Source organism: Tauraco erythrolophus, chromosome 16 (genome assembly GCF_009769465.1).
Source record: "Tauraco erythrolophus isolate bTauEry1 chromosome 16, bTauEry1.pri, whole genome shotgun sequence".
In the NCBI taxonomy this organism is placed as follows: Eukaryota; Metazoa; Chordata; class Aves; order Musophagiformes; family Musophagidae; genus Tauraco; species Tauraco erythrolophus.
Window position 1 is genome coordinate 16,297,668 of NC_141480.1, and position 23,854 is coordinate 16,321,521.

General features: G+C 39.3%; 1 protein-coding gene across 5 annotated transcripts in view; it reads left to right on the forward strand.

Annotated features, from left to right (window-relative positions):
* TENM2 (teneurin transmembrane protein 2) overlaps positions 1-23,854 on the forward strand; it is a 523,826-nt gene that overhangs the window by 468,956 nt on the left and 31,016 nt on the right. For all 5 annotated transcript variants that reach the window (XM_086621658.1, XM_086621659.1, XM_086621661.1 and 2 more), the window contains 7 exons: positions 1,813-1,959; positions 12,903-13,113; positions 17,358-17,477; positions 18,961-19,222; positions 19,962-20,229; positions 21,375-21,518; positions 23,079-23,328. In XM_086621658.1, the coding sequence (XP_086477784.1) occupies positions 1,813-1,959; positions 12,903-13,113; positions 17,358-17,477; positions 18,961-19,222; positions 19,962-20,229; positions 21,375-21,518; positions 23,079-23,328 (1,402 nt within the window). The remainder of the gene's footprint in view (positions 1-1,812; positions 1,960-12,902; positions 13,114-17,357; positions 17,478-18,960; positions 19,223-19,961; positions 20,230-21,374; positions 21,519-23,078; positions 23,329-23,854) is intronic.

Consider the following 23,854-nt stretch of genomic DNA (forward strand, 5'->3'; position numbering starts at 1 on the left):
AAGGCCACAGTTAAATAAATAAACTCTATAGAGGTAGCATAGTGTTTCCTAGCAACATCATGTCTATACCAGTGATGCTTGCGTCTCATGTCCATTAATCCCCAGCTGCACGTAAAACTTTTCAGAGATTTTGCGAGCTCCCTACTGTTCATGTTTTCATCTTGCTCATATGCTGCAAAGCAAACTGCCTCGGTGATTTAATTCTCTTCAGTGCCTCAGTATAAAGCCAACCGCATGTGTATATTCACAATTACTATTTGTTTTTCATTTAAAACAAATAGCGTGCCCTACAATATGATGCCTCCCCTCAAACTTTATCATTTTGGTCATTGAAACAACCTGACAAATGAAAGAGATAAAATAAATACCTTGAAAATATATTACGTGTGCTGCAAAGTAAGTGCAGTTTTTTATAGTTAAGATATGTTATTCCTAAATAACCTTACATTTATGTGAAAAGGGCACTGTATTTTTTTAATACACAACAGCATTGAAATAAAACCGCTAGGACTTGTTTTCTATCTGCTGATAGCTTTCTGGGTAAAATGAACTGAATGGTTTTCGCCCTGGTCAGAGAGGTCTGATGTCTTATTCCACAGAGCTTTGGTGGAGATCAGGCTGCCATGCCACTGCTAGAAGGGATGCAGGTTGAGGTACCTTGGTAGGACAATGCACAGTAACTGTGGTTGCTGTTATCTATGAAGAATGTTTTCTGTGGGACAGCTGAGGTCTCAGAGGTCTTAGTCCAGCACCTTCCACAGGCCCAGCATTCATTTTTTTTAAAAAATAGTGAAGGAAGCTTTCAGGATTACACCTAAAATTAACGTGGCTGTGGACTACTGAGTCCTATTAAAATCTAATTAATGACTATAAATGTATCAGGTAACAACACAAGGAGAACAAGCCAAAGTGAATGCTTACATATTGTGATACCAGTTGTGCGAGTCCCAGGGATACAAGGCAGCTGCTTTCCCCCATGGGAAGCTCCTGCAGCAGTGTAAAAACCAGTATGGGGTCAGAGGAACTTCTCTCTGACATCACCTGGCTACAGCAAAGGCAGCTGGGAGGAGTAGGAAGAAACAGAAACTCAGAACTGTGGCTTTCTGAACAGGTTTATAGAAACACACAGGTAGTCTAAATGAGTGGTTTCTGGAAGCACCTTAGCAAATTAATATTTTTGTTCCTAATTCAGCGCTTGCTGTGCAATAAGTCACGTCATATACGTAGTCAATTCAAAACATATGTCTTTTGTGGGATATCTCTGCTAACATATCTTTCAGAAAGCATAATATAGGTAAACTCAGTGTTAAATAAGTAGGTCTTTTAAAGTGACAATTCAAGAAGGAAAATATTTTCAAAACTATTTATTTAAACTTTGTGTTTAGAGAAACTCTGGAGAGTTATGCAATGCACACTGTAAAAGGCACCCTGAACACTGACATGCTTGTTGCAGAAGACATCTTCCTTCATATAGCAGAACGTATATTCCCACACGTATATCTTCTGTCAGCAGACTGTTACTTCTATCTACTGCCTTTAACTCAAGATCTGAAACTTCACAGGGTTCTTAAAGCATCTTATGGCTGATGGTAGGACTCCTCCTCTTTTGGCTTGAGTTAAGTCCCCGTTTCTCTGAGGTGTCCCCTTTCTTTACCTTCTCTCTCCACGCCAGGGCAGTGGCTCTGGGCCAGGAGAGCGTTTGTCGCACCGGCAGGAACGAGCCTTTTTGTCTGCACAGTGATATTGTCAGAAGTGTGAGCGGCGGTGTGAGTGAGTGGGTCTAGTACTTACCTTCTCCGTTTCTTCAACCAGATGGCTGCCCTGATCTGTGCAATGGCAATGGGAGATGCACGCTGGGTCAGAACAGCTGGCAGTGTGTCTGCCAGACCGGCTGGAGGGGGCCTGGATGCAACGTTGCCATGGAAACCGCCTGTGCTGATAACAAGGACAATGAGGGAGGTAAGCAAAAGTCTTTCGATTCCCAGTCCCTGAAGAACAGAGGGTTATAAACGCCCTCTTCGGGAGTCATTTTCCTTCAGAAAGGCTTCGGCTGTCATGGTCGTCAAGTGATGTTGTTACGTTTCTTTTGAAAGAAACGAGACCGAGCGAGCTGTGGTTGGGAGAGACGCGGTGACCCCCAGCGCCTGCCCCAGGGGCGGCCGGGCGGGCTGGGGCACACCGCGTCCCACTGGAGCCCGCAGGGGAGGGCATGGCCCAGCGGAGCAGAACCTTTTCCTGTGGGCTCTTGGCACATGTGAACTGCAAACCCACTTACCGCGTCTGTGTGCGCAGCACAGCGGCTGGTTGAACAGGATGTTGAGCAGCGTCTGTGCTGCTCCGTGCTAGAGGCCGGGGTCACGCTCTCGTTTACACAACCTGTGTGCGTGGTTGTACCTCGCGTGGTGTTGTGTCACACTGCACAGCTCGTGTGCCAGCCTTAACGGGCCGAGGGAGGTGCGCTGAACAGTCACATATGGTAAGGTTCCAAGATCCCCGTTGCGTTTTCCCTCGCTGTTATCGGGCATATCCCCATTAAATATAGAATTTGTGTTCTGTGTTTACCTTTGAAGATGGCTTTAGTTTATCTCATTTTATAGAGCCTTCTGTGGTGTATTAGGTTATATGTGTATTAAGGCTATGTGTATTATTAGGCTAGGTGTATTAAGCCACCTGAATAAGATCGCTTATCTATCTCCTTCATTCGAAGTAGCTTTCTTATACCTTTCATTACAGTGTCTTTAGTACGTCATGTCGATCCTTTTTCACGTGCTTCTGCTCTTTGTTAAAAACCAAACGTCAGACACAGCTTCCTTCCTTGAGACTTGTTCGCTTTTCTTTGGCCAATAATTAATCTAAAGGGTGCATCTTTCGTTTGCTGATTAATAATGTTTTACTCATGGTATTTCCTAAAACTGCAAAGAAACATTTGGCTTATTTGAATGGCTCCTTCTAGGGTAAAACTATCATTAAGATGAGTGCTTTGAGCTGAGGAACAAGTGTATTTGGTTTTGGTTACATGATATTAACCACATCTCGATATCTTCTGCTAGTTTTAATCTGTAAGTCTTCTGTTAGTTCTTGGTTTTATATGTGATCAGTGCTGAACAGATCAGAGCTAGAGCTGATTCAATTTCAAAGAAAAATGGAACTTGCTTTATAGCTGTTACTAAATTGTAAAGAGCAGAACCTAATGGCCAAATTACATTAGCTGGCATTTAACTGTACAATAAAACCCACTAAACTTGTGTTAAGATGCAGTATAATAAACTAAAAGGTGAACTGCTTAGGTTTATGTTTTTTACAGGCTTTGAAGATTATGAAGGAAAATTTGAAAATGAATGTATCATCAAATTTTCCTCAAAACAAGACATGAGTTTGGAAAACATTAGAAAAGCTGGAATAAGATGTTTACTTACTTATCCAAGACAATATTCTGCACTTGTGAAAAAGACAGGCAAAAGACAGGGGAAGAAAATGACCAGTGAGACCATTCAGCTGCTCATCCCAATTTAAAATGGCAGAATTCTAAAACTTTGTTCATGGAAGGCAAATAGCAGTTCATCGGAGTCCAAGATTACATAGAATAAATATGCCATACTATGGGCATATAATATTAATCAGCATTACCATGCAAGGTGCACAGTTTCTGGTTTACCATAGGTGCACCTGAAAGAAAAAGACTAAGAGGAGAACTCTTCAGATGTTCTCAACACTTGCAGGTTGAAGTTGGATTCTTCCAAAGGCGGAGGGATTACTGCTCATTGCTTCTTGTGGGAGTGTAGATAGTTTGAAAAGCTATGCCTGTTCCAATGTCTAAACAACCTGAAAAGCCCATCTGACCACATGCTTTCACATGGGGATTTTATGATAAAGGCAGAAATTAATCTCTTGTCTCCTGACTTTTAGGTCAGTATTTTAATCTGAGGATCATTCTTACTCTCTGAGTCTCGTCCTTACTACATTTCAGTAAAGTTTTTCTGTAAGGGAGCTTAGGTGCTGTTCAGCCACTGTTCAGCTACCTGTTTCTCCACATACTTGCAGGTGTATCTGAAAACCTGAACAGACAAACCCCTCCATTGAGCCGCGCTGTGTTTTGTACATGGTGCAGGTGGCACAGGCTGAGTTCCCCGCAGGCTGGCTGGCACTGCACTTCTGTCTCTCTCAGGCCTTTGGGATTTTTGCTGTTTCAGTTTGCTAGATTATATTTTGGGTTTCCGATTTCTTTGAGATGGCATGGGGTCCCTTCCAATACGCGCTGTAAGGACAGAGTCATTGTCGTTCCCATCAGTTTGTCAAGTTGCCAGTCACACAAGCTACAACAAAACTTGAGACTGAACATAACGTGAATCATTTGGTATCTTAGAGAGCGGTTCTGCCTTTGCCTTAAGCTGCACTGCTCTTTGTGTGCCTGCTTCACTACACATCTGGCCAGGAACACGACCTGTGACCTCTCTTCATTAATGCTGACACAGGGGAGACCGCGGGAGTGTGCAGGAATGAAGGGGAAGGAAGGGGTGTGTGCTGTGTGCTTAAAGGTGCACTTTTATGTAATTGTGACTGTGTATATAAAGGAGCAGATAAAATTAAGTTTTCTCATTAGACGAAGCTGAAAACTGTACTATAGGAATCGATGTTAAAGATTCAGCTAGTTACCAGAACCCCAAGTTTCACATAAAGCGTGAGATTATTGAGAGTTAAAGAAATCACTTCTCCTGCAAGTCACTCTTTTCATCTGAAAGTGAACCGAGTTTATTTGCAGCAAAATGTTGGACTTATTTGCTGCTCCATTAACGACATTGCTCTGTTAACATAAGCAAGTAGTTCTGGAGCAGTACTGAAGACACAAGCTGTTCTGTTAAAAGGCAGTAGGGTAGTTAAAAATACAATTTTTTGCCTAAATGAGATCCGTTCTCTGGACAGCTGAACCTCCTTCCTTTTCCATCCATCTATTCATGTTTTTAAAATGTAGTTGCTTCAGCATGTCACTGAAACGCAACTATCATTTTCTGTCTTCCATGCTTCCCCATGCAGCGACAGATTTAACATATTTTGGTGCTCTTTCACTGTTCAGCCATTCTTATTGCAGTCGCATCTCACAATCAGATTCAAAGGCCTTGGGCCAAGTCTTCATTTCATGGATGTCAAGAAGAGCATTGCCACTGACTCCGAAGGGATTCCCATTTGTCCTGTTTTGTCTTATTATCTGCCACAATGCGAACTCCATACCATAGTTCAAAAAGAGAAAAATGAAAGATTATACTTAATATTTTCGTTCAATTTCAGATTAATGCCCTTTTGTTGGTTTATTCCTAGAAGAGGCAGATGTGTCCCTGTTCTGTTGAGACTTACAAATCTTCATTTTAAATGAGATGTCAGTGTGTATTACTCACATAAATAAAACAGGATTCCAGAGCAGAGAGAGGAGAGAGTGTCCAGAGCCACTTTCTCCTCTTAGAGCTGTCCGAGTTAAAGCTGTGCCTGATCCGAGGTAGCACTGTCAAATTCACTTGTGTTTGTCCTTACCATCAGGTGTCAAATCTAGATATGGGCTTAACTGGGTCTTCATTATGAACCTGTCTAGGGTGACTATGGTGCCTGAGTCCCATATTTAACTATTTATTTGTGTGTCTATCTATTTATTTATTTTTAAGGAGGAAGCCTAACTGAAAGGTAAGGTTTTTCTGGCATTGACTCACTTTTAAGATCTTCTTTAATTGGAAAATGCTTCTGTTTTCCAAAACATGTTTGGATTACGTAAGTTACTCACTGTGTCCACTTATAAATCTAATCCCTTTCCTTAATCAGTCCCTCAGTAGTCTAATAGGTATTAAGCATCTTTTGGAGGGATTAGAAATAGCTTTATTTTAAGACCTATAATTGTGATTACAATGTATAATCCCCCAATAGACATGTATAACCCGTTTAATTCACCATAGATTTCTTTTAGGAAATTAAGGGATTAGAAATGATATTTTGAGGAATGGGAGAAGGTACATTACTTTTAAAGTTCGTATGTCTTTTGACATATGGCCTAAGGAAATCACTACAGTGGCTATTTATACCCATCTTTTTACAGGAAATATTTTATGATAATTTGCTTGTTCCTAAATTGAAAATTTTTTCAGTATCTCGGAACAGACTTTATAAATTGTGTATGTTTAGATTCCACCTTAGACCTTACAATGCCTCCAAGTAAAATGGACAATGTAATGCACAGCAAAAATCATATTTCGTTTCTAAAGAATAGCTTCACTAGATGTTGCATGCAGTTGATAGCCGGAGCTCATGTTTCAGGGGCCTTCGTCCTGAATTAAATGGAATAATTTGGGAAAGAGATTGAAGAACTCTGGCCTCTGCAGAGGCAGCCCTGGTAGGAGTCCCGTTATTGCCCACTGGGGCTGCTCTTTCTAGGCTTTTCTTTTTCTTCCTTCTCTCTCCTCCCAGCTTTTGCATCCTTTCAGTGTTACTCTACTCATGTTTAAAATTTTTATTGACAAGACAGTTAAACGATGTCATCTCAGAGAAAGAAAAGCAGAAAATAACCAAAATTTTTCTAAAACGGTTTGTTTCAGATTTGATCAGGACAGGTAGGACAGGTGCATACGGGTTTAAAAGAAGAAGAAACCTTAAATGCAATCACTGCTTATATCACTTCGCAGGTCACATTTCTCCTCAAAATGTAATTATCTGGGCTAAAATTGGGTGGGGAAGGAAAGGAAGCAACCCACAGCAGTATAGAATACTAAGCTAAATAGAATGAGGAATTCCTTTTTTGTTATGCAAAGTGGAACGTTCTTTTTAAAATACATTTTAATTTCTTTCCACTTGGCTTTCCAAAGAGAGTTGTGCATATCTCAGAAGGCAGATTTTGCCCTTCCGTTTGTTACTATATAGCTGTAACCCCACCAAGAAATACAGTTGGCGGTAATTCTGTTTGGCACAATACATTAAAGATAATGAATGAGAGAAAGCCAGCTATCTGCTCCAGTACGAATTCTCTTCAATTCACGAGAAAAAATACATTTCTAGAGAAGTTCACTGTCAGGACAGTGCACTTGACTGATTGAAAGGCTGTTTATTTGAGTTGTCTTAGAAAACTCATCTCTGAAATTAGACAGAAAGAAAATAGAAAGAAAAGAGAAGTGTCTTCCTGCAATAAACATTTAGAAAAAAATTGCTTTTAGAAAATTACAAATCCTGTGACTTGATACTGCATCAGGCTCGTGACATTTAAGATAATACAAGTATTTCACAGCACAAAAGCAAATCATGTAATTTAGCTTGCCTCAACAAGCATTGCCTCAGCAGGGGTCTCTAATTCAGCACAGACAAAAGATTTTATGAAGTTCTCAATATAAATACCCAGAATACTCTTGGCACAGAAAATACCTTCGCAGAGCCTGTACAATAGTCAGTTTTAGAACATTAAATGTAATGAGTAGCTGAAATCTATTGTGGATGGGGGCCAAAGTGAGTTATGTAGGCTCAAGTATAAAATCTGTATCAAAACTAGACATTATGTACGTTTGACAAGAGCTAATGAGTGTGCTTGTATGTGATTTTGTTAAAACATCATGTCAGCCTCTAATCGCCTTTACGCACATTAGCCAGCTTATCCTTACGCTGTCCCTCACGGGATGTGTTGCTACAATAACACGCTCTTATAACCCATGGAGAAGCAAAAGCAAGAAATTCAGTGACTGCGAACTCCATGCTTTAAAAAGCCACCGGTTGCCATGTAGGTATCCATGCACACACGAGACCTAAATGATTTTTTTTTTTAAGATTGCTTTCACCTTGGAGCCCTCGTGGTCCTCTCTGCTCTAGGTGATGTGTGGTTTGAAGTTGAAGCATCAATAACCCACCAGTATTCATAGGTTGGGAAGGACCACCATGTGCTCAGAGCATCACTGGAGCTACACCTGCAGTAGTTTCTTCCAACTGGTGCTCTTAGGAGATGCGAGTTTTCCCAATTATCAGAGCTCTGGGCAGCACAGGGATCCCGAGTGGGCAAGGGAAGTGGGGCTGTTGCTCTACCAATGTCATATTCCAGGGTACTTCAGAACCTCGTTAGGGAACTTTTCGGGCATTCAGAGGCACACTCAGCTTACGCAGAAGCCAGGTTTATTCTGCTTTGCCACAATTTGGGATTTACAATCCAGTTTTTCTGAAAGACAGCTTTGGTTTAGGTTTATGGTTCTGAAAATACTGTTGTGCTCCCAGTTTGTTAGAAAAGCCAGTGGTATCATGGATATCCTGAGAGTTTACAGAGGCTTTCCAGTCTGGCTAATTGAGGAATAGGGCTGGAACAGGATTAGAAGCATTTCCTTTCTTGTTTAGCACCAGGAACTTCTGAGGAATTCTTTTGAACTATGTATGCCAATATAGCTAACAGTAATTTGATGAAGCTACAAAAGTGAAAATTTGGGTTAAATATTAGCTAAAACTTCTGCTGGGCTGTGGAATATCCAGTCTGTGGAAACAGTTCTGCATGCAGTTTCAGAGCTCAATTAAAATATTTCTGTGTTGGCAGAGAGAAGGCCTACTCTTTTGATAATCTGATAGAGCATCTCTAATTCTTTCACCTTGGGTATATTAATACTACACATAATTAAAATCGGATCATGATAAATTAACTAATTTGCCCTCAGAGTGATCAAAGGCTCTTTTGCCCTCAGGACTCATAGTAGCTGCTGTTCCCCCCACTCCCCTGCCTCCATTTTAATCATCAGTCTGAAATGTTTATTGGAAAAAGAAAAATTTCCAGGAATTACTCTGAAAGTCACCAGCTCCTGACGCTAGCGAAGTGTAAGGATGCCCTCTACTGATTATGTGCTCAGAGGTTTTCTTTTGGCAACTAAATTGTCCCCTGTTGGGTACAGAAAGCATTTTCTCAAGCAGCTGGATGTCAGGTCAAAGTTGACTCATTGTAACGTGCATCATGAATTGAACCTGAAGCACGACCTGCAAGTATTTGAAGTAGAGTGGAAATTAAAGATAATTTACTCATAGGAGATAAAAAAAAAAAAACAAACACACACACAAAAAAAAACCACACAACAACAAAACAATAGCTCAAGCATCAACTTTCCAAAGAAAGGTGTAGCACAATTCTGGAATCCAGTCACCCGAATGTGATGAGAAATACATTCAGTGGTGAAGGAAAACTGAGGATAGGAGGTTCTAAAGACATTAGCAGTAAAATATATCACTATTTCTACTGAGTGCTTTTTAGGCCTTGTAACGGTGTTCGAGGGGAACACAATAATAAAGCCATCTTGAAACATGACCTACACAAGCAGATTATTTTACTTGTATGTAATACTTCAAAATTTTCTTTCTGCTGTATAGCTAACTCTGCCAAAAAGCCTGTGGAACAGTTCAGAGAAAGTAAAGAAAGGTGTGTATCCATTAGCAGAAGTACCATATCACTTGATTGCTTTCTGAACAGATTTGGGGATTCAGAAGAACCACGAAAAGCAATGGAGAGATAATCCTGTGCTGCCAGTTTAAATCAGATAAAAAAATTGCTATTTCTTTCATCTCATTTAAGGTCAAGTCAGGACTTCTTTTGGTCTCAAATTGTTGAAGGAGGTTCAGCACTGTCTTAACTCCCCCCACAGTCCCTTCCCTTTAGCATACAGAGTTTCAGGGAGCTGCTAACTGGCCACTTTAACTCCGATGTGTATGGTATGAAAAGCAGTGATATCTTGGTGAAGCTAATGGGGAGGGGTTTGTCATTGAATTAACCATATAAATAATTCAGTGTGCCGGAGGAAATCTGGAAGACGACAAGCTCTGAAATATATATTAAAATACAAAGTACTGAATTCTAATTAAAATTCGTGCTTATGGCAGAGTTTTCTCTTACAGAAGGTACGTTTTTTTCTATCCCTTGTTTTAATCAAGTGAGTTTAATGCAACTAAATGATTCTGTAACAATTTACTTCATTTCATATGTAATGCCACAATATGGCTGGAGAAATGGGCTGACAGGAACCTCATGAAGTGCAAGGCCCTGCAACTGGGGAGGAACAACCCCAGGCACACATGTATGTTGGGAAAGACTTTTTTGTTGTGAGAGTGACCAAGCACTGGAGCAGATTGCCCAGAGAGATTGTGGAGTCTCTGTCCTTGGAGATACTCAGAAGCCATCTGGGCATGGTCCTGGGCAATTGGCTTTTGGTAGCCTTGCTTGAGCAGGGGCTTGGACTGGATGACCTCCAGAGGTCCCTGCCAGCCTCAGCCGTTCTGTGATAATACGTCTGGATAGCAAATTAGGAAAACATGAACTAGAAACAATTGCATTCAGACAGAAATCAATACTCTTTCACACATAGCATCAGAGATTTCAGAGCAACTAATAGCAGCAATGCAGCTATGAATGCAAACAGTATAGCAGTGTATGAGCCTTCGACACCAAACAGCAGTGCCCAGTGCAGCAGGTTGTGGCTGCATATGCCAAACAGATCCCTACCTCAGTTCTGCTGTTGCCACAAGCTGGATCAACTAGTTGGCATAAGGTAAAAACATCCTAACTCCCGAATCCTGCGATCTGGGAATAAATTAGTATGGGGAAATAGAGCCATATATTATAATAATGTTCCAAACCAGTAAATCATGTGTATGTTTATGTTACAGTACACGTCTGTCTTTTCTAAATATTCTTGTATCTGAAAGTGTGCAAGTCTGAATTCACATAACTGCATAAAAACCTTCCTACATGAAAGGAATCATACACAGGTTTCTCCCTGGTATTGAATGGAGACGTTTCTAGCCTCCCAGGTCCTGAACTGGCAATTCAGAGCAGTTTGATTGCCTGCTTGATTGTTTGTGAGATAACGGTGAGATTGGCAGTGACAGGGTAATTTACTGAAGATTGCAATGTCAAACTATATCCAAGGGGGCTTGCGAGCATAAAGATGTGATTCGCATGACTGACGGGACGCTGAGAGATTGATATGCCAATTGAAAGTTCATGGTGTCATCAGAAGTGTTCGGTCACAGCATCCCATAATCTGCTGCGTGATGAGGTCATTACTGACATAACATATGCTCACCTCTCATAACAGATACAGCAAAAATGCGCGGCAGCTTCAACAGGAAAATGTAAATTTGTCGAAGGGAGTAATTTATATCCTGTGTTTTGCTTCTGTTATTTCTAATGTGTTGATAGGATTCTCTCGACTGGTGGTTGTCTGAATAAAAGAACTGAGCAGACTAAGTGGACAGCTTTAAGTTCGTTGTCGTAGAGGTGTCACAAACCAAGAAAGAACAAAGGATGCTGAGAAAAAGTTCTGGGAGCTTAATCAGAAAACTGCCTTGGGTTATAATCTGAAGCTAATGGTGTCCTTACAACGATTATATAAACTGGGTGGAAAAGGGACTGTGGTAAAAAAGAAAATTCCTACCACCACATTGGAAAGGATTTCAAAACAAATGGAGCTCTGAATGTGAATAGGCGACTGACCTTAAAGCAATGTGTAGCTTTTCCAACAAGGTAGTTTGTCTAACTTAAATCTCCTTAGAGGGCTGAATAAAACATTATCAGCATACCTTGGCAATTTTGGTTTTAAATCAAAAACAGTCATTTCAGGCACACACAATCCATTGGAAATACAAGGCTAATTGTAAAATAAGAAAGCTTTTTATAGGTTTGGGTTGTTTTTTCTTTTGTTGTTGTTTTTCCAGTTACCGCCGTTTAGGGTAATGCTGGCCTGTTGTGCATTTGAAAATCTTGAAAATACATGAGTCATGACTTACTCTAAGGTACTTTTGCTAACTAACCTACTGGAATGTTCTGGCTTGTGTATGATATTCAGTATGTGCCCAGACCATATTTGTATTAAAAAATTAGATTAATATGCCTTTGGGAGTCTCTGAAAGTTTACAGATCTAAGTAGATTGCAGATTGAATGCCTGATTCTTGCCAGAGTAGATGAAAAAATGTTTCTAAATTGTTAGAGATGATGATATTTTAAAGTAAATTGTTATTAATTTCTAAATTACAGTAGAACTCCATTGAGAGAACATATTTCAGATAAATGATGACAGCAAAGGAAAGGATGATGCTAGAAGTTGTTACTGTATGTGCTATAAATAGTCACTTGTGATTTATCTAAGTATACAGATCAGTCTCTGCATTGAGTATTCTATTTTATTTCTGATGTGTAAATTCTAATGTTTAAAAAAAATACTTCCTAAATATTCTTGACAGACAACCTAATATGTAATACGATGACTGAACCCACCAGCTTTGTGAGTGATCCTTCCTTGTCCAAGCATGTGAACAAGTTCTGATTCAGATATTTATGGGAGGTGGGAGTTCCAGCAGCACTTTCCTATTAATTGCCAAAATGGGTACGATGTAATTTTTATTTTACTTAGGTAAGGAGAACTTACTCTGTCACCCCCATCTCCTCCTCTCATCTGCCCCAATGGAACAAAGGAAACTAAACAGCATAATTCCCAAGACTCTTATAGCCCAGCAAGGAAATCTAAAAACTTTGTAAAACAAAACAGTTGGAAAGATTAAAAAAAAAAAAAACAACAAAAAAACCCCAAAAAAAACACCAAACAAACAACGGCCACAAACAAATAAAAAATCCTGTACTCCTTCTGCTATTCCTTCTTCCTAATTTCAACCCTTAACAGATTTCTTTGAGATTGATTCTCTTCTAACACTGGTTTAAACTAATTGTAGCAATAATGGTCTTTAACCAGTGTACTTGAGAAAGCCTCATCCTCGTTGCATTATTGGTTCAATTACCAGTTTCATGGCGTAGAGGTGTTATGAAGAGTAAGCATTACCATTTTTTCCCAGTGCCTCAAGATGTCCATTAGATATTATTGCCTGATAGCACTGTGCAGCCGGCTGAATCCTGATGTTTCTTACCTTTCAGATGGCTTGGTTGACTGCCTAGACCCAGACTGCTGCCTCCAGTCTACTTGTCAAAACAGCCTGCTGTGCCGCGGCTCACGTGATCCTCTTGACATCATCCAACAGAGTCATTCTGGCTCACCAGCTGTGAAGTCATTCTATGATCGAATCAAGCTCTTAGTGGGGAAGGACAGCACTCATATCATCCCAGGAGAAAATCCCTTCAACAGCAGGTAGCAGCTGTAAATATGACCCTGTATCTGTGCAGTTGCATGGTATGGGAATGTTTTTCACGGAGATTTTATTCATGTTTTAATATGAGATGCTGCTTTCAGGTGCTTCATGTGTTCGCATCTCAGGCATCATTCCCACTGAGGGCACTCTGCTCCAATTTATGATGTTGCTTTTATTTGTAACACTGAGTTTTATTAGCATTTTAACATACAGGCAACACCTAGAAGAAGGTTCCTTCCACTGAATAGGAGCTTCTGAAGTTTGTTTTATGAAAACTGCAATCTAGAACAAGGGAAAATGCAAACTAGTTTCCAGTTAGAAAGAGAAGGCATTTTGTTTAGTACTGGTAACACAGGTTTTAATAACAGAATAATATTTCAATTTATTTTAAAGTTAAAATAACTTTTTTTTTTTAACTTAGAGGGGTGTATTATTTATTCCTTATATAAAACTATTTTACTTGCTTCATCAATATATCTGACTAGGTCTTCATTTTCTTTTTCTTTGTCTGTGCTTCCTATGATTATTAATGATACATTTATAATGAATCTAAAAGCCAGCACATCATTAATTGATATTTGATGCCATGTATGCTTACAAGAAGTGGTGTCCCTATTTATTAATATTATTTAAATATGTCTCAATGGAAAGATGCTAAGAAACTGATGAACGTGTTAATTATGTTCATATTGCCAAAGTTAACATTGAAGAACGAACTTCATTTGAGATAACACCCAAAAGACTGGACTTCATTACAGGAGACTCTTTTCAGTCAGGATTTTATTATAGGCTTACTGGGTGATGTAGAGCAGGTCGCTAAATACTTGTCTGTAAAACAAGGATCATAATGTTTCTGGACACACCAGGCAGGTCTCTGTTGTATTCATCCCTATGATGCTCAAATAGCACAATAATTTCCATATTCTATCAGAAAAGCCCTGTTGGATCCTACTCTATATAATACAGATTTTATTCTCTTCTATATAGTATTCTATGTGTACACACATGGAGTTGTTAGGAAAAATTGAAGAAAATTATTCTGTGTTCATCTCAATTTGTTGTGACTTTTTTTTTCTCATCAACTCTGTAAAAATAAAATAGAGGAATTACTGCAATTTTCTGCAATGTTGCATGAAAAGGAAAACAAGGCAAGAGAGTAGCTTACTAATTCATGAGATTGAATAATTTGTCCAAAAAGGAATACAGGCACAGCATAAAAAGCATATTTTTCACAGACTGTTTGAGACATGCTGCTCTGTGTATGTTATGGTCAGCAAAATTTGCTCGAGTGAAGAGGAGGAGGCAGTTTCCTGGTGTGTATCATTAGCTAACCAGTGCTAGAGCTGTTGCCTCATTAAGCCACTCAGAATGACACTGAGTGTATTCCCTGTATCCGTATTCCACTATCATCTGATAATGTTTAGTTGTGTTATTAACATGATCCAACACTTTATTCCTAGATCTGGAAGTATCTGACAAAAGCAGGTGATTTTCATTCCAAATTTCTAGACAAGTATAGTGATTTGCAGACATTCTTGCACCATCCAAGAAATACTAGAAATTACATTAGAACTAATGAAGCTGTTTATGGATGGATATAGGTTGGACTAGAGCTCTAGACTAAGTGGGAGCTGAGCACTTCAATCCTGTGGGTCCTTTGAAAATCTCATTTGAAATTTTAGGGGTCTTATTTAAATGTATTTTCTAGGGTTCCTGCTGACAGGAGTCTTAGTTCTGTTTTATTCATCTGAAGTACGTCATGTATTTTAACATATCTTTGCAAATGGCATATTAATGACATTTTAAAATGGGTCTTAGCCTCTAAGTCGTGAAGGTGCTTTTGAGAATTCTACAGCTCAGCTGTTATTTTTGGTACCAATTTTAGGCAAATCTAGTGTATAGTGTCAAATTGAAAGTTTTAAAACTAAATTTTTTTACTTTTTGAAAGTGCCACAGGGTTAGACTCCAAGTTTCATATATACTGAAGCTGCCATAGTCTCAAAAAATAGCGTGAAAGATAATGGACTTTCTCTTTTCTTAGCTCAACCTCTCATTCCATTGAAAAAGATGAACAAGTGGGATGAAATAGTGGTTATGATTTTTTCCAGTATAAGAAAAAGAAGTTATTTCCTAGCTTGCTAAAGCAATAGCTAACAAAATGCATTGATTGCATTATTTAGATTTCACTGATTGTTTCTGTGATTTCAGATTTTAGCTACAGATTTTAATATTCATTATGTTACATATTTTGGCTTTTTAGAAGTAAAAAGGAAGATTACTGGCCAAAATTTGCTTATTCAAATTATTTCCTGAAATAATAAAACTGAAGGTAGAAAAAAACAAGTCATGAACATTATTAGTTCTCTTCTGCTATATGATGACTTATTTCTAAATCTGCTTTCTACACTGTTCCCCTATAGAAGCTGGAGTGACTACCTTCCTACAACTATTTCCGTGTGTTTGTAACATAAAGTAATCCAATCAAAGTGAATAATGCCAAGACAGTTATCTTGGTCCAATGTATTCTGAGTAGATTTTCTCAACAGGTATTGATTTCTATTAAATTTCAAAATATGTTACAAAATGTTGATTTCAAAAATTAAAAATTGACCTGGAAGGTCAAGAAATGGTTGAAAGTTCTAAAAGAAAAGTAACAGAAATGGCACATTTTCATTAATAAAGGGGTTTTTTTATGTAATACTGAAGAAAATTTTACACCTTGTTTGGAATAAAAATATGCAGAAGTAGTTGTTAAACAGCCAGTATAACACCATCAAAAATTTGTTTCACAGCACCTTGAACATTTCAGAGTTAACGGAAAAGACCTGAAAACAACCCACGGTATTACTAATGAAAACAGATGTGCTCTGATCTGTACCTCACTTCAGAAGTGCAAGCACAGGAGATAACGCAAGCGTTACAGCCGTCCCAGAACTCAACGGCATTTTGTCTGTTTTTGGCAAAGCACAGCTGACTTTAACCCCCTTGTCCTGCAGCTCAGACTGCTCCGAGGAGCAGGCGGTGTCAGGAGGCTGTGCCTCTTGGTGTGCCTGAAACCTGCGAAGGGCCAGGGCCAGCTCCGGTCCTGCCAGCACAGCCAGTTCAGAAACGGGGCTTTCCATTTTCTGGCTCTCACTGTAGCTACAGCAGAGAGCTGGTGGACCATGCTGGAAGTGTGTAGTGCTCAAATAGAAATCTTTTCACCTAGGGCTAAGCAAAAGACAATTTTACAGTCCCTGAGGTTATGGGTTGTGGCGGGATTTAACTTTCTCCCTGTTTCCCAGGATCATGTTTCCAGTGTAGAAATGGAAACCATCTGCAAGGCGCTTCTCCTTTTCCCATCTCCTTTTTACTGCATAGCTTCTCCCACTCACCAATCTGCTTCTCTCAGCGTACAGGGAAGGTGGAAGGGGAGGGAGCCCAGGGATGGAGACTCCTCTCCAGCTGTGAGAGGAGAGGGGCAGGAACAGATGGGCCGTGGCAGAGAGCAGCAGAGCAGGGAGAAGTGGGGCTTGCTACTTCCCGCGCTCGGGAGGCTGAGGATGCAGCCAGGCAGGCAGCAGCAATTTCTGCCCGCTGTGCACTTTGCAGCAGCAAAGCACTCTCAAAAGAGAAGACTAACTGTGCCTCTTACAGGAATAACTCGTCTTCATCTCCTTTAGGTTAAGCAAAGTTCACTAAGAAAACTCTTTATTTTGCCTGTGCGTAAAGCTGGCCTTAAAACTAAATCCTTTCTCCTGTTGACAAAGTGAAAAGCAAGGGTCACAGATCAGGACTGATGCAGTGTACAAACATCAGTCACTCCCTAAGATGAAGGAACGTGAACCCTGATTTGGAAAATCAGTTGCATAAAAAAGAGGTATGGCATTACACCATATTTTTCAAGTGTATTAGGCATCCAGGGACACTCTATTGTACCCAGGGAGGTTTTTGAGAAGTGCCCAGTCATCGTTTCAGAGGGACTTCAGGTTCAAAGCCTCGTTAGACAATGAGACAAAGCCTCGTTAGATAAAGAAGGCACTAACTCCCATTCTGTGTACACAGACCTCACTATCTTATCAAAGCTTTCTTCATTGAAGCATAGAGAGAGAGCTGGGCAATATCGTGGTGTCTTCAGTATTCTAAAAATCTTTGGAGTAAATTGGATTTAGAGTAAATGAGGCACAAGTTTTCCACTACTCAGTTTATAAACAGTGTAACCTTGTAACTAACTTTAATACCTTTAATTATTTTTCTTTTTCAGTCTTGTGTCTCTTATAAGAGGCCAAGTGGTGACTACAGATGGAACTCCTCTAGTTGGGGTCAACGTGTCATTTGTCAAGTATCCAAAGTATGGCTATACCATCACTCGTCAGGATGGCACGTGAGTTTGCTTGCTTCACTGAGTACCTGTTTCATATGTAGTATATTTGCTGATTAACAGATGGTATGATCTAATGGAACCATGTGCATTGCTTTCCTCCCAGGGCAAACAGCTATTAAGTAAACACAAAAGTAATTTTTCACGTGGCATTTTGAATACTAAGTGCAAGTAAATATGAAAAGGCTGACTTGTGATAATAATGGTTAGCAGGCAGATTCCTTTCAAATAAATGGCTCTCTATCTATGAAAACGTTTGTGGACTACAGTAATATCCAGCTGAGACCAGAAATATTTTATTTTAAAATGCAAGGCAGGCTAACACTTCTAGGAAAAAAAAAAAAAAAAAAAGTAGTATCATTATAGAATAGTATATTTTGTTAAAAGTTCCCTTCTACCTCTCTTTCCTTTTGAAGATCCACTATCTTTTGAGTTTCTTCAGGGTAGAATGTAATCAAAACATTCTGATTGAATATATTTAGACAATTTCCTGCTGTGCAAAAAAGGGCTTTTTCCCCCTTGTATCAGCTGATTTGAAATGCACGCAAATTCAGATAAACAAAAATCAGCGTGTCATGGTTTATCTCGTTTACTGGCTGCGGTAACCAAAACAGAGTATCTGTGACACACGCATTGTAAACATTTGCCATTTTATCTTGATCTTGCATCCAAACAATTGAATTGAAATAATTAGTATGAGTCAACTGAACTATCGGGGGGAGTATTTCATTTCCACATTTCCCAGAATATTATTCTGTTACAATAAAAGTATAATGATGTTGATTTCAGTGGTTTAATGCTACCGTAAATAGTGAGCTGAACTGTATTTAGATCTGAACAGATTACTGAAATCATTGAGTAATTTGTTACGTTGCCAGCATTTACATGAAACAACTGATACCTACTTCTGTTGTCAGAACAACCCAGAAGTATTTTACTCGTTTGGGGCAGATTTCAAAATGCCTGCACAGCTCCACATTACTGCTATGGTTTTGTAGGCAGTTGGGACTAAGTACCTAATGTCTCTGAAAAATGATAGACCAGTTGTCCTGGGGACAGGAATTCTGATCTTATTTGTAGAACACAAACAGCAAAAGTTTTAATTACTGCCATGTGTACCCATTCTGTGCTGGATGGACGGCATCTTTTAGGAAAGGGAGAAATCCGTGTTCTGCTCAGTATGAACTTGGCTTCTCTGCTGGTTTTATACATAAAGGTGACTTGTAATAATAAATGTGGTGGTTTGTTTGTTGGGTATTTTTTAATTATTTAGTGCAGATTTTATAATATATAGGAACAAGATTTGTCTGGGTGACTTCAAATCAATGCTTGTCTGGGCTGGATTTCAGTTGTTCAGTTGCTAAGGTTCACATGTCTTACTGATCATTTGAAGCACAACATTCACCTATATGCTTACTTCATTAGCCAGGAATGCTATTACTGGAATTATTCAGTCTTGTCACTTCTAAAGCCCACATTTTTCTAGATTTGACTTGGTTGCAAACGGTGGAGCATCCCTAACCTTGCACTTTGAACGGGCCCCATTTCTGAGTCAGGAAAGGACAGTATGGTTGCCTTGGAATAGCTTCTATGCCATGGACACGCTTGTGATGAAGACAGAGGAGAACTCCATTCCCAGCTGTGATCTAAGTGGTTTTGTCCGTCCTGATCCAGTCATCATTTCATCACCACTTTCAACTTTCTTCAGTGATGCTCCTGGCCGGAATCCTATTGTACCAGAAACACAGGTAAGAACAGTGTGCGTGAAAAGGATATAGAAATCAGTAGTCAGACGCAGTGCTGACCTGAGCACTTACACAGAGTCACCGTGTGTCCCCTGGAATTGCTGGAGCAACGCCTCTGTAGAGTTGCATTCATTCTGACAGGTACTGGGTTTTCTAATGAGGTCTGCGGGCGATACCCTAGGTTTACGTCACCCAGACACATTTATCTTTGAATGCCTTGCACCTTCTCATTATCATACAATATATCAAGTATATCTCTGTATTTCAGTTGACAGCTCAGGTGTTTCAAGAGAATTTTGCAAAGGTTGATGTGTGCTGCTAACTGCAGGCTGTTTTCTTGTATGCTATTTAGGACAAAGGCAAACTCTACTGGTGCCGTCGTTTCACTACGTTATTCAGTTAGTCTTTACTTTATGCTAACAGTTAGTGGAAGCTGTGGGTTCCTGTGACTGTATTTCTCATGTTCCCCTTGCATTTAACTTGCAGTAAAACTACTTGTATTTATTTGCACTTTTGCCAGCAGTGGGCCCTTAAAAGGAAGTGTACACAGATACCAAATAATTATGTGTTCAGAAATGTCAGCTGAACTGTATCACTGCACTGATCTGAGGATAACCCTTTCCAGTGGAAGAAATTCATAAATTCATAAGAATATGCAAGGCGATATTATTCTAAAAAAACAAAAAACAAAAAACAAAATCAAAGCACTAAGGTAAAATGTTTGATCTTTTTTCACGTTCAGGTTCTTCATGAAGAAATTGAGATCCCTGGCTCTAGTATAAAGCTCAGCTACCTGAGTTCCCGTACTGCTGGATACAAATCCTTACTTAAGATCGCCATGACCCAGTCACTTGTGCCGCTGAATCTAATCAAAGTTCATTTGATGGTAGCAGTAGAAGGGCATCTGTTTCAAAAATCATTTCAGGCATCTCCCAACTTGGCATATACATTTATCTGGGACAAAACAGATGCATATGGTCAGAAGGTTTATGGGTTGTCAGATGCTGTAGGTAAGTCAGCACATACAAGATCTGAAACTTTCCAAATAACGCCTCTAATTCTTCATAAGAAAACTGCAAAGACTTCTTATGGAGAAGCAAATATGGACTAAACCAGTTCTTGTCTTCCTGACACAATTTATCTTTGTATTATGTTTCTTTTACACATTAAAGATCACATTCAGAGCGTCTAAACTTCATCAACATCCCTGTGTTTCCTGATCGATACCTGACTTGGAAGACTTAGACCAGACAATGCGAAAAACCAGCCACCAGAACTTAGATGAAACCTAGTCTGTCACTATGTTTTTATTTTCTTTCAGTTAACAAATGACCCTCATGCTGAACTGGCTGGCATTCTTCAGTGCATTTGGATTTTCATGCATGCTGAAAATATAATTCTGAATATATATTCTGAATATAGCCTCTTGTGGTATAATACATTTGAAATGAAAACGGTGTTTTCCTAATGCTGTTCAGTCTTGTAGTTCTATACCTGCCTTAGTTCACTTGGTTCTAGTGAGTGGGAAGAGTGATCATCATAATATTTTTAAAGTTTTCATTTTCATTTGAATATCAGAACAATTTTGATACAACAGTGCTAAAAAATGTGCCAGTTTACTTGAAAAATCTTATTTCTTTTCTATATTTTCTAACATCTGCTTTGCTACAGCTTTTCTTTCTTACATTATTGCATAAGGTGTTGCTTTCCTGAGTAATCCTTACACTGTGTGTGTGCTTAAAAGCACACAAAATTTTCACTGCTCCTTGGTATATGGTATGTAAAACGAACAGACTAAATAAATGTTGTGAACATCTGACAAATTAAGAGTTTGATCTTGCCCTGTTATAGATAGAATAATTTTATTATATTTTAGAAATTGTATTTCTTGCTTTCACCAAACCTGTCACTTCCCAGTGCCAGCTATTCAAAGAGAAGGGATCAGATCCCTGCAGAGTACATGTGAATGAAGTTCCACATTTCTGTCTAGTCAAAGATTTGAATTTAATATTGTATAATAAAAGAGAGGAATATAATCACTCCATCTTCTTGAGGGGGCTGGGGATCTGGAATGCTGAATGATTTGAATGTGCTCTGGACATTTAATTCAGTGTTTGTTCAGCAAGTATATTAGATTTTATTTTATTTATTTCAGTTTCTGTGGGTTTTGAATATGAGACTTGCCCCAGTCTCATTTTGTGGGAGAAGAGGACAGCACTGCTTCAAGGATTTGAACTAGATCCTTCAAATCTAGGAGGATGGTCTTTGGATAAACATCATGTACTTAACGTCAAGAGTGGTGAGTTAGTTAATACCATGTGTTTTCTGTGCTCTATGGAGTTTTGTCTGTGAACACTTTTTGTTTGCATTATATTTCCACTTTAAAAAATTCAATTTCTCCACTTTCTTTGTTTTATCTTTATCTCACTAAGATATGGGACATGTTTCAGTTGTCAGAAAATTTTTGTAGAATTTCAACAGATATTTTACTGTTCTGCATAGCATGGCTTTCTTAAAGTCCAAATCTTTATCCTCTATTCTGTTCTTTATTCCCCTGTAATGTCTTTCTGTCTTCCTTCCCTGTTTTTCTGATCTTAACCACATCCATTCCTGGTTCCTCTTGTGTGACCTTTTTCCCTCTAATCTGAGATGGGGCTTAAAAGGCGTATGAGTCTGTGACGAGGTACTGAGCCTCATTTGTCTTTTTCTTTCGTCACTTCTTTGTTTTTTCCTCATTTCTCCTTGTCTTTGCATATCCTAAGCTGAAGGTTCCTGGTCTTCATATTTTATGAGAGACTCTTAGGGAGCTGAATGCCTAGCATGTTTTTCATTTGATCCCTGTAAAGTGTTTTCTACACCCTCTCTGCTGATCCCAGCATTAACAAATTGCAAACTCTATTGTTGCTCAAGAAATCTACAGGAGTGTTCAGAATAGGCCAGACAGGCTATTTGAACGCAATTTAAATGTTGTGCAGTGGATCAAACGCTGTCGAGATAGCCATTTGGATAGTGCATGATATTCACTGTTGTCACCAGTTGGGAGCCAGTTGTTTTAAATGAGGATCATCTATAACTGCATTTCCAAAAGAACACGAGGCTAAAAGTTTCTGGCCAAGTATCTACAATCTTTGATACACTGAAAATGGCCACTCTGTCAGAGAACCCACTCCCTTCTCGGAGCAAGGGTCTGCTCTTTAAACAAATATTTTGAAAAGAAATCCTATCTTAAAGGCATTTCTTGAAGCCTAATAAAGGTCATTACCACTAGCTTCCCTCTTGCCTTTCATCACTGATCCTCAGCAGCCCTTCTAGGAGTTTCTTCCTTCTCCCATCTTTTCATTTTCTGCGCTGTCCTCTTCTCTGGCATCTCCATTTCTCATTTTCCATTTTCCATGAAAAAAATGTGAAAGACTGAGAGGTGGAAAGTGAACATAAGGTTGGCGCAAAATTCCAAACAAAACGTAACACAAGGAACTGGAGTGAGAGGATCCAGGGATGCAAATAAGGAACATGCCCCCTCCACTCTTTGCCTTCTCACTTCCCAGTTAATAAGACAGTCTAAACCATTGTGCCAGGCCAGAGGGATCTATGGCAGCATTTCTTTTCATAATGAATACCAAAGGACTCTGAACTTAGGTTTGGGTCTGTGGTTGTGTATGTGTGTGTGTGTTTTTTAATCTTCATTACACCTTTACTTTTACTGCTGCAAAGCTCTGTCACTCTTTTTGTGCCATTGAAGAACCAAGTGCTGGAGTTGTTTCGATGTACAGTCCTTAACAGCAGCTGTTGAAAAGAGAACTACCTGAACCCCCTGCAATGAATGATTGTAATAACCACTTCCTCTCCTCTTCGTTATTAGGTATATTGCACAAAGGCAATGGGGAAAATCAGTTTCTAACTCAGCAGCCGGCCGTGATAACCAGCATTATGGGGAATGGGCGTCGAAGAAGCATATCCTGTCCCAGCTGCAATGGTCTGGCAGAAGGAAATAAGCTTTTGGCCCCTGTGGCACTGGCAGTGGGTATTGATGGAAGTCTCTTTGTTGGGGATTTTAACTATATTCGGCGTATCTTCCCATCCAGGAATGTTACTAGTATATTGGAGCTGAGGTAAGGTGTTAATCTTAGCACTTCATTTCTGTAGCCTGTGCTCAAATCAGCCTTTACCATTACTTTTTATAATTTTGTAAAACATTGTCACTTTCAACATATTTATATTTCAGTGGAGAAATGGGGCACAGAAATGCATAGTTCAAAGTCTGTAGCTTACCAGAGCAGTGACTATAGAGAAGGACTAAAGAGTACAAACCACCTTCTTCTGTCCTGTTGGTGATCATTGGATACAATCTTCTCTCAGTACTTTACATCATTTAGTTTTGTTTGAAAACTACAGAATCGACTGCCCTTAGGCATTGAGCCACAGCGATAAGCAAAGGTGTAACAGTCTTCCAAGGTTAGAAGGAAGGTTTTCCTAGCAATGGTTTTGAGAGCTGTTTTCCCACTTCTTTCCCATGCTCATAAGTCTATTTCTGTAGGTTGGCAAGTGCAGTTAAGATTGACATAGAGAGTCACTTTGCATCATTAGAACTCTTTTTAAGATTGTATCTCTGTTCCCTTGTCCCATGTGCCCCACATC